At 44.8% G+C, this 13,923-nt stretch overlaps 2 protein-coding genes across 3 annotated transcripts in view; one reads left to right on the forward strand and one right to left on the reverse strand.

Moving 5' to 3' along the window:
• The window catches only part of ATM (ATM serine/threonine kinase), a 123,935-nt gene extending 121,187 nt beyond the window's left edge, over positions 1 to 2,748 (forward strand). Inside the window, exons 61-63 of the mRNA XM_066582087.1 lie at positions 95 to 158; positions 352 to 476; positions 1,900 to 2,748. Of these exons, the coding sequence (XP_066438184.1) occupies positions 95 to 158; positions 352 to 476; positions 1,900 to 2,083 (373 nt within the window). The 3' untranslated portion in view covers positions 2,084 to 2,748. The remainder of the gene's footprint in view (positions 1 to 94; positions 159 to 351; positions 477 to 1,899) is intronic.
• A 76-nt stretch (positions 2,749 to 2,824) lies between these two features.
• The window catches only part of C1H11orf65 (chromosome 1 C11orf65 homolog), a 44,155-nt gene continuing 33,056 nt past the window's right edge, over positions 2,825 to 13,923 (reverse strand). For both annotated transcript variants that reach the window (XM_066582089.1, XM_066582095.1), the window contains exons 8-9: positions 11,701 to 11,756; positions 2,825 to 3,504 (exon numbers count right to left, since the gene is read on the reverse strand). In XM_066582089.1, coding sequence (XP_066438186.1) covers positions 3,404 to 3,504; positions 11,701 to 11,756 — 157 coding nt within the window. In that variant the 3' untranslated portion in view covers positions 2,825 to 3,403. The remainder of the gene's footprint in view (positions 3,505 to 11,700; positions 11,757 to 13,923) is intronic.

Genomic DNA, 13,923 nt, shown 5'->3' on the forward strand with positions numbered 1-13,923 from the left:
TACTTTGAATGGAAATTGTATTTTATGCCGATGATGTGCTATCTGTGTTATTATCATCAGCAGCAATGTTTTGGTCTTAATTTTTCCATCGTAGATGCTGTGAGAAGACTATGGAAGTTATGAGAAGGTCTCAAGATGCTCTGCTGACCATTGTTGAGGTACATGTCTTGGCTCTACTCAGCCATCTTGTTTAAGACAGAGGCTCAGGTGTTATGCTTGGTGAAACCAGCCTTAACATACATTCTCCATTAAAGAGCATCCAATTTACTGTGATGTGCAGCACCATTATACCATCTTGCAGGTTTTCCTAAATATCACCCATGATGTTATATATTTGTATTTTTTTGTCAGGTCCTGCTCTATGACCCCTTGTTTGATTGGACTATGAATCCTCTGAAAGCTCTTTATCTGCAGCAGGATGATGCAGAGCTCAATGCAACATTACCAGAGGACCCAGAGTGCAACAGGAACAGCTGGTACTGTATCATGACCAAAGACATGACTATATCAAAAGCTCCACCAAACCGTCCCCACTTTTCTCAAGTCTTTACACTTTGCACTGCAGTGATCCATGCATATACTATAAGAACACAATTTGAACATTACCCCACATATCTGGCTTGTCCACCTTCATTCTCAGGATAGGTGGGGTCCCAGAGGCTAGACCTCCTATGGATCATGAAGTAATAAACCATAACCCTACATTATGGAAATACCTCTTTAGTAGTAGTTACATAGCCTCCATTGCTTCACAACTCTTCTACCAGTTGCTGCTTCAGAATGGATTGGGCAAGGAAATGCAGCTGATTGATGTTACCAGCATGTGGTGTCGCCAGGTGATCCTGACTGTGCTGCCATCTAATTACTAGCATCTGCAAGGTGTGGGGGGGACGTCTTAAGGTGCTTTTACATGGAACGATTAACATTCAAAAAAATCACTGGATGGTTTGAATTTGAACGATAATCATTCAGTGTAAACGCAGCCAGCAATTAAATGATGATTAATAATCAATTCGCTTATTGCTAATTCTATATAGGCTTGAAAACCATCACTGGCTCGTTTGGTTTAAACACCAATCGTTCCCATTCGCTGGCATCTGAACTGAACCATCCTGTTAAAAATATATAAATGAATGATTTATCTTTGTGTTTAAACTGAACGCCTGAACGAAAGAGCAAACATCGTATCCTTAGGCTACGGCTTTCCTCATAATGTCACTGGGAGAAATCAGTAGTCTGAAAGTTATTGAGACATCCAGAAATTTTAAGTCGATGGTCGCCTGGTTTAGAAATCTTAGTTTCAAAAACCCTGATAGGGAATTCTGAGCTCACACAGAGGATATGCCATTCAGCACCCTTATCTGTACAGAGTGCAGAGCAGGTACAAAAAAGTGTCTCTCTGGAGAACCCAGCATGTCCATGCATTACATGGGCCACTGATGGAAACTGAGTAATGCTTCATTTCTCCTTCGGAGGCACTGCAGGTAAACTGATCATCTGCTATTAGGCTCAAATTACATTTTAATTGCTGAGGGTCCCAACAGTGGTACAAGATGCCAATATGTGTGATCTTGTACAAGTATACAGATCCTTTTAGGAATTATGTAACTAAAAGTTGGTAGACAATAATTACAGTACTTGCAAAGTAACACATTATATGTAATCCATATTTAGATGTAAAATAGCTTCTGTCGCTTAGCTATTAGATAACCTTGGGTAAGGTAAAAGCCATTGTTCACAGGGAACACTTCATCCTGTCCTAGAACGGTGTTCTGCTAATTTATACAAGGGTAGGTTATTATAGCATGTTGTACAGAACATGTATAGCTCAGCCTTCAATATATCCTCATTTGCATATGTGAATATCTGAATAATGATTGTTCTCTCTTTCTTCCCAAGCAACGACACTCAAAGCTTCAATAAAGTAGCGGAACGTGTTCTTCTGCGGCTCCAGGAGAAGCTGAAGGGAGTAGAAGAGGGGACTGTGCTCAATGCAGAAGGACAAGTAAATCTTCTGATCCAGCAGGCCATGGATCCTAAAAATCTTAGCAGGCTCTTCCCTGGCTGGAAAGCATGGGTGTAATGTCAGGACCAGTAGCCATATCTAGGTTCTAGCCATTCACAAGATGACACTAGGTGCTTGGCTCTATATAAATCAGGTTGTATACTAGTATTCCCATCTACAGTTTCCAGTATTTAACCCTTACCTGTGTAGACATGACATGCACTATAACTATAAATAATTTTTGATAGTTTAAGTTTTAACTTTGTCTCCTGCTCTATATGTACATAATAAGTTTTGGGAGACAACTTCCCAGTTTGTCCCTTTGCCTGTAAATAGTTAAATTCTAGACTGTAAATTAGAATGTATTAATTGCCTTAATGAGATCTATTCAAGAATGATGGAATGTGGACTATAATTTAAGTACACTCCCTCTGGTACACATTGGTGAGCCTTCTCGTCTTTGTTATGTGTACTTGCCAAATTAAGATTTAGGATCACACTTCCCTTCCCCATAATATAGGGCATTAATTACCTGTATAAGCCTATTTGACTTCTTAATCTATTGGGAAATTTGGTTTGCAGTCAGTATCGTCACGGGTCTCCCAAGAGCGGTCACCCAGCTTTCCTGGAGATTTGGATGACAAATATGTCATTGTACTGGTACAACCCCAGCTCTCGTGTCATAGGAGTGGCAGGTGAAACTGCAAGATTTTGGCAAATATACAGTCGCTCCTTGTATTTTCCCATCTTCAGCTTACAGGGCAATTTAGGAACTGAAGCAGATGTAAGAAGTTGACAAAAACATAACTCAAGTTTGTGGTTATTTTTTTCTTTTATTTTAGGTGAATATAGTCACCTTCTCAAACAATTTTTTTATTGCTCCTATGCGTATAAAACAAAAAATGAAGCAAGTTTGCTAATCTATTATCGTTTTGTTCCCTCAGCTCCTATACAGATCTTTGTCTCCATGGTAACAGACTACAAACAAACCCTGTGTAGTCTGATTCTGCAGTTCTACTCCCTTTCATTTCCCCCCTACTTTTTCATACCATACATTTAGTAGGTTATGGAGATATAGGGTACAGATAGCAGAGAGTATAACTGCAGGATCAGATTGTAGGAACAAAACAAATGCATCACTTTTTTATTTTAGGTGCATTCGAACAATAAGAAAAAATATGGTCATAAAGGTGCATGTGGCCTGTGAGTTCATTTTATAATGCTATCTTATGTTGATACAAAGCGTAATGTCTGTTTTCATATATTACAGCGTAACATTTGGTTAGATACATTTCAGTACTGTAGATTTTGTCCATAATAAAAACATCTATTGTAAATGAAGAAATGTGGTCTGGATATTATTGTCATGTTCTGGATCCCGGGTTCAGATCTGTGATGTTATTCTGGGTTGTCTTCACTAGTAGTCAGTGACAACAAGTTCAGTGAGGAGAGCTGTGAGAACTCATAGAGGTCATATGGAGAGCGGACAACTGTTGTTCCTGCAAATGAATTTAAATAACCGTCAACAAATGTTGTATATAAAGCCACACATTTAGTGTATCAGTTATATTCTGATAATTCTATGAATGGGAAAAGAGCCACAATATCTGCATATTGCTAAGTTATACAGCAGCATTCTGGTGAGTGTTCTCCATTAGTATTTGTAAGTTGAAGCCAGGACTACAACCTACAGTATGATGGAAAATTTTCCATATGTTGTACCCAAGCCTGGTTTTGGCTTACAAATAATGATGCATAATACTAACCAGAATACTTATGTGTAAATGATGCCTTAATGGTATTTAGCTGCAGACTGTATAACCTTTAATGTAGAGAGAATGGCAGTGAAGGTGGCCATGCATCCTAGATAGTTGTCAGCCACCATGTGCCATTCAGGAAGAGTCGGGACATCATCATCGTACTTATCGGCTGGTCAACCAATATTGTAGGATTTAGCCGCTAGTCTGAGGTGTATCAGCACGTAAATAATGTCCTAGTTAGAGAAATGGTTATCTCAGCATTCCTATTTAGATTTTATTTCCCTACTTTCAGGCTCTCCTTACTGTTTTCTGCAGGGGACCACCATTTGAGTATACTTAGAGGTTTCATCTCCACTTTTCAAAAAGCCTTAACTTTTTTATTCAGCTGTCGACATGTCCAGATGAGGGCTTGTTTTTTGTGTGGCAAACTATAGTTTCTCGTCCGTATCTATGGGGGACCCTCTGGAGCAGCGCCCCTCTCTGACGGCGAGCGCAGGGGGGAACACTGCTGGAACACAGAAAGGGGAGTAAGAGCAACCCCCTTCAAGTCTGCGGTTGGCTGCCAGGACCCCCTTCAGAGGACCCCCACCAGATTGCAAAGCTTCAGGTGTCGTTGGTCCTTTACCCTCCTCTCTCCTTCTCTCCCCCCTCTATCTCACAAGCATGTGTTTATGCCCCCCTCCCCCCCCCCCCCCCCCCCCGTTTTCCTTCTGTACATTAGGGGATTGGGGGCTGGGTTCTTACCGGCAAGGCTGGGAGGGGGAGGATGCTGCTGCTAGCCATTGGAGTCCTGCTGAGGGCGGGCGGCGGCGGTACGCACGCCCCAGCGGCTGGTCTGCACACTACAGTCTGCAGAGTGAGCTGTGGTGCCCCGGGGCGCGGGCCGCGGGGATGCTTTTGTGCATTGCACACAGCACTTCCAGTGACGCGGCTGGTCTTCCGGTGCAGGCCACGCCCACCTCGGACGCGCGGGACATTTAAGGAGGCGGCCAGCAGGGAAAATGGCCGCTCACAGTAACAGGACAGCAGTTCCCTAGCTCTTGTAGGAACTGCTCCCCAGTGAGTCGCCCAGGTCTTTCCAGTGGCATTTACTACAGCCAATCGGCAGCATTTGTCATCCACATCACCAGTCTCCAGCAGCACCGGTCACCTGCAGCGACAGTCACCTGCAGCGACGGTCTCCAGCGGCGGCAGCTTCCAGTGTCGGTACCACCGAGAAGGCCGCCAGGACCCAGAAGCTCCAGCTGGGCCAGGACAGCCGCAGGACGGAGTAAGCCCTGCCAAGGCAGCTCTACCCTGTGTTGTTTCCCCCCTGCAGGTACTCGCTTGCAGCAGTACACGGAGACACCCTACCCCTATTCCCACCACCCCTTGCGGTTACCTATAGGTGTGGATTCTGTCATGTCTGACCCTAGACCAGAGGGTTCCAGTCAGGCTATGGGGAGGGCAAAGTTTTATGCGTGCACGTTGTGCAGCGCTAATTTCCCCAGCGGTCAGGCGGAATCGCGCTGTGTAGCCTGTATCCCAGTGCGATTGGCTCCAGGTACCCCGGTGCCCCCCGCCGCCCCTGTAGAGCAGGTAACCGAGCCTGAATGGGTTAGATCCCTGGCCGCAGCAGTGTTAGGACTAGCCAGCTCGTCTACAGCAATATTGCGCCGTTTGGGATCCGATTCGGAGGTGTCCTCCCCGGAGTGTTCGCAGGGAAGGTCACACAAGAGGCGGAGATCCCGCAGCTCTGAAAGGGTTTTCCACAGGTCTCGTCGGTCCAGAAGGTCGTCCAGATCCTCGAGGTCGCGCCACTCTAGAGAGTCTTTTCATGCTCCTCATGGTTCCAGTGGAACATCCCGGACGTATCCTAGGTCCAGGGAAGATTCTAAGCCGTCTCGGCATACAGGGAGGTCGGTTAGGTCTCATCCAGACCTCTCACGGGCCTCATGCTCCTCAGCCTCTCAAGCGGTAGACCAAGATCAGCCTCCGCACGGTTTTTCGGGGGGTAGTAGCGATCTGGAGGAGGAAGAATCCGCTGTGCCATCTTTGTCAGACCTAGATGACGAACAGGTGTCCAGGCTGTCCACTTTAATGGACAACTTGGTGTTAGCAGTGAAGGACACGCTGCAGGTAGCAGAGACTCCTGTCGACGTACCACAAGTTACCGTATCATTTAAACGGCAGAAACGCATTCCTTTCCATCAGGATTTTGAAGAAGTCCTGGGGAAAGAATGGGAGACTCCGGACAAACGTTTCAGGCAGCCAGGTAAATCCTGGGACGCCACCTATCCTTTTTCAGAGGATCTGGTCAAAAGCTGGTCGGTGCCTCCGGTGGTAGACCCGCCAGTATCGCGCTTATCAAGGAGCACGGCATTGCCTTCAGCCGAGGTCGCGGTTCTAACCGACACGCAGGATAGAAAACTTGATGCATTGGCGAAGACAACTTTTCAGGCGGCAGGCCCCGCCTTGCGACACACTTTCGCTTCGGCCTGGATGAGCAAGGCGTCGGTGGCATGGGCAAAACAACTGCGCAAGGATATTTTGGCAGGCGCCCCACCCAGTGAGCTGTTAGACGTCACTGAAAAGATCATACAGGCAGGAAGATTCGTCTGCGCGGCGAGTTTGGATACAGCCAAATTTGTTGCACGCGCATCAGCAGCGTCCTTGGCTAGACGGAGGACGCTATGGCTGAAAAACTGGTCAGCGGATGCATCATCTAAAGCGGTTTTGACGAAACTGCCATTTGAGGGCAAGAGATTGTTTGGCCCAAAGCTCGACGATCTAATTAAGGACGCTACGGGCGGGAAGAGTACGTCACTCCTGCAGGGGGCTGGAAAATCAAGAAAGGCACCATCTAGGAAGAAATCCTTTTTTCATTCCTTTCGGCAGGTTACATCCCAGCCCACAACAGGACAGTGGACACAGCCAGAGAGTGCCCCAGCAGAGCAGAGGAAGAATCCTTCCTTTAAGACCAGGCCAGCCTGGCGAGCTCGCTCCAAGGCACCTAGGGACGTGAGGACAGGAGTATCAGCATGAGGGTCTACCCCCACCCGCTATTCACAGGGTGGGGGGCTGGCTTTTCTGGTTCCAGGATGTACTGGCACACTGGAACAGGTCGCAGTGGAAGTTGGACCAGGGAATCCCCATAACGCCAGGGGTTCGCCTTGCCCTGAGATGGTGGACAAGTCTCTGGAGAATCCAGGGGGGTCGGTCACTGTTTCTCAAGAGATAAGGAGGTCCAGCAATCCTAGTGGCTCCGGATTGGCCAAGGCGAGTAGGGTATCCAGACCTGATCCAGATGATGGCCGACGCTCTGTGGCCACTCCCAGAACGGGAGGACCTACGATCACAAGGACCAATCTTCCACCCGAATTCAAGGTCACTTCATTCGACGGCCTGGCCGTCGAGACCGCGATATTAAAAAAAACGGGGATTCTCGGAAGCAGTCATCCGAACTATGGTTCAAGCCAGGAAGCCGACATCATCGAGAATTTATTACCGCGTATGGAGACGCTTCTTCAGCTGGTGTGAAGACCGCCATATACACCCCATGCATTTCTCACTAGCAAACATTCTAGCGTTTCTACAGGCTGGACTAGAATTAGGGCTGAAGCTAGGTTCGCCAAGAGGGCAAGTATCGGCCCTTTCAGTGCTGTTCCAAAGACCAATCGCTAGTAGGTTGGCGGTGTGGACTTTTCTTCAAGGGGTCGCACATACTTCACCCCCGTTCAGGCCACCTACTCTGGCATGGGATCTGAATTTGGTGCTGGATGCTTTGCTATCACACCCTTTTGAGCCACTCAGGGAGGTACCCCTGAGACTGCTATGCTGGAAAGTGGTCTTTTTGGTGGCGATCACGTCAATACGGAGGGTATCCGAATTAGCTGCACTATCGGTCGAACCGCCCTTCCTGACTTTCCACCAAGACAAGGTGGTGCTGAGACCAGTTCCGGGTTTCCTACCAAAGGTAGTATCAGCATTTCACCTTGATGAAGATATTGTACTTCCATATTTTTGCCCGGTACCGGGACATGCAAGAGAGAGAGCGCTACACCGTTTGGATTTGGTAAGGGCCCTACAAATTTATGTGGCAAGGACCAAAGACTTCCGGAAGACAGAGACTCTTTTCATAATCCCAGAAGGGCCGCGTAAGGGTTCTGCGGCCTCGAAGGTGACCATCTCGAGGTGGATTCGGTCGTAGTGACAGAGGCTTATCGAGCCAAGGGGAGGTCACCACCATTCCGGATAACGGCCCACTCTACAAGGGCGGTGGGGGCGTCCTGGGCGGTGCAGCATGGAGCCTCAGCATTACAGGTATGTAAGGCAGCCACGTGGACGTCCCTGCATACATTTGCGAAATTCTATAGGGTCCATACATATGCATCAGCAGACACTGCCCTGGGTAGAAAGGTTCTACAGGCGGCAGTCCCCTGACTGCTGGGGACCCTTTTTTTCTGGGAATTCCCACCCTTTTATTTCCAGGACTGCTTTTGTACGTCCCATGGTCTGGCTGGGTCCCCCAATGATATGGACGACTAACGAATATTTTTGGTATAACTTACCGTAAAATCTCTTTCTCGTCACGTTCATTGGGGGACACAGCACCCTCCCAAGGATTAATTTCTTTATAGCAGGGCGGAGCCCTTTGGTCTTAGGTCACAGATGACGAGATATATATCCAGAAGACTGGTATGTCTTTACTTGGTTTACGTTAAAGTGTAAATTATTTTTTTGTGTACTCCCACTGGCTGTTCCTACTGCTTGCATACAAACTAATTAGCTGAGTGCCTGCAGGGGTGATATAGCCTGGTGGGAGGAGCTAACACTTTTGCTTAGTGTCGCCTCCTAGTGGCAGTGGCTATATCCCATGGTCTGGCTGTGTCCCCCAATGAACATGACGAGAAAGAGATTTTACGGTAAGTTATACCAAAAATATTCGTTTTTATTAGCACCATTTTGTTGGGTACATACAATGTATTGGAAAACTTTTATTAATTTTTTTGGAAGGCAGGGAGAAAAACATCAATTCTACCATATTTTTTTTAAACAGCGTTACTCCATGCCAAATGACATGATAATTTGTTTCTGCGGGCAGGTACTATTACAACTATACTAAAAACCCCAATGAACGTGACGAGAAGGTGGTTTTACGGTAAGTTATACCAAAAATTCTGTTTTTTGGAGGTTTTCTTACTTTTGCACAATAAAAAAACATTTTAGAAATTGTTTTTTTTACATTGCTGCATTCAAAGTCCCCAGAGGTCTGCGAGAGCTTGCTTTTTGCGTGACGAGCTGTAGGTTTTTTGTATTATTTTGAGGTACATATGGCTTTTTTGATCACTTTTATTGCGTTTTTGGGAGGCCAAATTTTTTTCTTACACTTTTTTTTTTTTTAGTTTCCCTGTAGGAAACTTGAACCAGAAAAACTCTGATCACTGTGATAATGCATTGCAGTACTTCTGTATTTTTATGGGCGAGTGAGATACCGGTCCAAGAAGTATGGACAGACATCGCTTGTAAACCTGCGATTTTTTTTTCCTGTAATTGCGAAGCAATTTGTGAGAAAAATGCATTGCATCGCTGTACTTGCGATTTTCATATGCCTGAAAATCTTATGTTCCAATAGTAAAAACATGCAAGTGCGAGGTAAATTTTTTTTGGGCTCTCATAGGAAATAGACGGCTATTCTCACAGCAGAATTGCCCAAAAATAAGACCTACGGTGAGTGGGTAGTGAAAAATTGCTAATGTAAATTAACTAATTGAAATCCATGGGTTATTTTCCTGTGCGAGTTACGTCTATATTGCAATTGGACATAAGCTGCATGGGAAAATTGTGTGTGTAAATACGCCCTTAAACACTGCAGAGGATTAGAGAGATACAGATATGGGAAAATACACAGGAGACGCTACAGACTGTGCCTATGCAGCAGCATGCATGTCACAGGCAATGTTCAAACTCCAGTCCACAGCAAGAAGACATTATTGCTTGGCAATAGCCTTATATCATACGGGAAGCAGCCTGGAGAGACAAAATTCACAAGGCCTAGAAGATTTTTCTTTGGTATCCTGTGCATTTCTGGATTGTCACTATACAAGTATGTAGGCGAAGATTCTGTTCAATATTGTATTATTCAGAAACCTATATATTGGACAGCAGTGACATCCGTCAAGATTAGGTGAGAAATCCCAAAAGAAATTGTGGCATTCACTGAGCATCATACTAAAGTATTGCTCCCAGGAAGGTCTATCATCTGTATAAGATACTGCCTCTCCATACTACACAGACTTGTTTTAGCTTCCAAGATGAAGCATTAGAAGACAAAACGCCTTGCACCCCACATTGGAAATACAGATAAATAAAGATGTTTTTGTTTATTATCATTTACAGTGATCCAATAAACAGTTATTGTAAATGGATTATTAGTCAAAATCGGCCCCTGGATAGACTAATGGCAGTCTACCATAGACATTTTAGATCTGATGCAAAGGGCAGATTAACCTCCATGTGATTACCATGGATAAAATTATGAGTAATGTACACCATTTCTGGAGGCCACTAAAGTCCTGCATGTTTTCTGTTTCCACGTAATTTCATGTCTTCAGGGGTCTGGGATGCACAAGTAGAGCATTACTCCTTTTCTTCCTCCTTATTTTGGTTGCCTAGTTACAAAGCTAGAATGGATGCTGTTTGCACAGAAGTCGGACAGATAAGCCACATTTTCTGCACATTTATAAATGGAATAAAAATCGAGCCTATTCCCCAGAGAGCCAGAGTTAATCAAACTCCAGTTACAAATCTCATCCATTGTAGAAAACGGCTTCACTGCAGACTAAGCGCTATGTATCAAAATATCCTGCAGGCTACAAAAACTGCAGATTTATCAGAGAACATCATCCCGGGAGAGAAGAGAGCGAGATCTCTGAGTGAAGGAAGAATCTCCAAAATGAAAGTTATTTTAATAGCAGCTGGTGGAAACACACAGACTTCATTTAGACTCCACAATTGTCAAAACTTCAGTATCTGGGACTACATTGATGTAAGCCACCCTATCATCAATCATTCGTATTGATGGAAGGATTCTGTGAGTACATCGACATGTGGAATCATGAGGAGGATAATCATAGTATTCATGGTAATGATGGGAAGTTGTAAGACTGCGGCAGTAATGAGTTATCATCTATGGTAGTGACCTGGGAGTAAAGGTTATGAAGTATGGGAGTCATTGGAGTGAAATGTAATGTAAAGTATGGATTTATCTAAAAAGTAACAAACTGATATGGAATGATATTCTGGTAATACTAGTGATAATTAGAATTATTGGTCTCGTAATGAAGACAATGGGGGTTGTGGTTTGATGATCACTCAACATTAACACTGTATTAAGCAGGTGTGAAAAATAAGTGCCAGAGTCACTCTTAGCTATTCTCTCAGGATGGAATCGGATGTGGCAAATAAATCTGCCACAAACAAATCCCCTCTAAAATCGCCATGGAAATGGTAAAAAAATTGCTAAAGATTCTGCTCTTTGCAATGTAAAGGGTATAATCCGCAGCAGTTCTATACCAAAATCCATCCATATGCAAGGCATGCAGATTTAGGTGTAGATGTGATTGTGGCAGATCTTTACACAAAGTGAGTATCGACCTTCTGAGAAGTTCACTTCTAATTTCTTGTTACATTAGCTCAAAAGGTATCAGTTAATTCAGAAATAAAACTCTTACCTGCAGCTCTCCCCTGGTCCAGTGGATGCCATTGGGCATAGGAATACACCAAGAACTATTCCCAGGTGAGGCAGCTGGTACCCTAGGGTGCCTAGCTGTCCGTACCAGGTGAGACCATACATTTTCTTTTTATCTCTGGCGCTCTCCTGACATTGTGTATACTTCTAATTTCTTGTTAAATGAGCTCAAAAGGTATCAGTTAATTCAGAAATAAAACACTTACCTGCAAAGGCGCAGGATGATTTACTTGTTCCTATGGCCTTCCAGTCACTAATATACCTTGAAAGGAAATAGACACAGTTACATAGGTTGAAAAAGGACACGTGTCCATCAAGTTCAAGTTTTTGTCCTGTTATACATCATGGATGTGAAAGCTGGACTGCGAAAAAAGCTGATAGCCCTGGATGGCGAAACTAGCAATCTGAGAAGTCCTGAATCGTATAAGACCCGATATATCACTGGAGGGCAAGATGACCGGCTCAGGCTCACGTTTGTTGACCATAGAAAAATCTATAATGCTTGAATGGATCAGTGGCAAAAGAAGACCTGGCCGCCAAGGGACACAATGGCTGATACTGGCATGGATATCACATAACTGAAAGAAGCCATGCAAAACCGAAAAACATGGAGGGAGGGAGCCTTTAGGGTCGTGAACAACAAAACGGCTAACAACAACATACATCATTATTTGCTAGATTAATTATAACTATCAGTACCATTAGAAATGAGATAACCATCTAACTCTTTTTAAAATCTGACATAGCGTCTGCCACTACTACCTCTTCCTATATAGATGTCTAAATCGCCATTTCCTCCACCTGTAAAGAATGTTCCTCGTCCTTTGTAAAGTTCTTGGGGAAAAAAAATTGTGCCACTTCTTTGCACTGACCACACATTATACATATAAATAAAGGTGCCTTTTTCCCAAACTGAATAAGCCCAATTTTTCTAGCGGACAGATCTCTGCTCATGGGTTGTTCTATTTCATGCTCCTATTTTGAGGCGTTTAGTAATTTCATGGAATGGGTGGTAAAAGACACAATGCGGATGGACTGGGTAATCCATTATTTGGATGATTTCCTATGCGTAGGTCCACCGAGTTTGCCGATTTGTGAGACCCTTCTTGGGATGGTTCACTGGGTGGCACATTGTTTTGGGGTGCCATTGGCACCTGACAAGATGGAGGGCCCTGCAGCATGTCTTAATATTCTGGGTATTACAGTTGACACAGAGGCTATGAAATGCAGGCTGCCGGAGGACAAATTGCAGGCCTTGCAACAGGAGGTGCTTAGAGCCCAGCGGGCTAAAAATATTACGCTGCGGGACCTACAATTGTTATTGGGGGAAGCTCAATTTCGCATATGGTGTAATGCCAATGGGAAGAGTTTTTTTTTAGAAGGTTGCCGCCCGCTACATCGGGAGTAAAATCGGTTTATCACTTTATTTGTTTGGGAAAAGATTACAGAGCAGATTTGGAAGTGTGGACGTCCTTTTTGGAACGTTACAACGTAAAGTCGGTGAGGATTGCTGAGGCAATCGAGAATTTCGACTGCTAGTTGTTTACAGATGTGGCCAGTAGTTCAGGTTCCGGTGCTTATTTTCAAGGTCAATGGCGCATTGGCCAGAGGAATGGGAGGAGGCAGGATTGGTGAGGAATTTGGTGTTGCTTGAATTTTTTCCAATTATTTCACATTGCAACAATTTGGGGGTGGTTCAGGTGATCAAGAATTTTACGGCATCATCGCCCCGAGTTGTGAGTTTGTTGTGGTATCTGCTGTTGCAAGCCTTGTCGCTAAATATGTGGGTTATGGCGGTGCATATACCAGGTGTAAATAACTCAGTTGCAGATTCTCACTCTCAGATTCAGTGGAAGTGCTTTTGCTTGTTGGCTCCGGGAGCAGAGGAATAAGGGAGTACATGCCCGCTACAGCTTTGGAGATTGGTTGGTGAGCAGCAAATCACCTGATTAGGGCATTGTTGGCTCAGGGTATGTTGTCGACATATGAGTCTGCGTGGAAGGAATGGGAGAATTGGGTTCTGGAATTGGGAGACATTCGGACAGAGGAGGGTAGAGTGGGGGGCCTTATTGTATCGCTTAGGGAATGCTTCAATGGAGGGAGTGTGGGTTGCTAAGGTTCACCACTTTATGGCGGCCTTGGCTTTTGGTTTTAAATTACGTGGCGAGTAGGACGTGATGAAGCAGTTTTTGTGAAAGTTGGGGATGGAAGATTAAATTTGTACTGGAATGTTTGTGAAAACGTTATTTAGAGTAGCTTTTTCGCTGGTATTCTTCGGGGCTCTACGGTTGGGGGAGTTGGTTTCTCCTAGTAAAAGGTTGTGGAGTGGTTTATATGTAAGGGATGTTAGGCTCATTGAGGGGCGGTTGGAGATTTGTATTCGGTGTCCCAAGACAGACCAAGTGGGAAGGGGTAAGAGAATTATTGTG

This window comes from Eleutherodactylus coqui, chromosome 1 (assembly GCF_035609145.1).
Source record: "Eleutherodactylus coqui strain aEleCoq1 chromosome 1, aEleCoq1.hap1, whole genome shotgun sequence".
Classification (NCBI taxonomy): domain Eukaryota; kingdom Metazoa; phylum Chordata; class Amphibia; order Anura; family Eleutherodactylidae; genus Eleutherodactylus; species Eleutherodactylus coqui.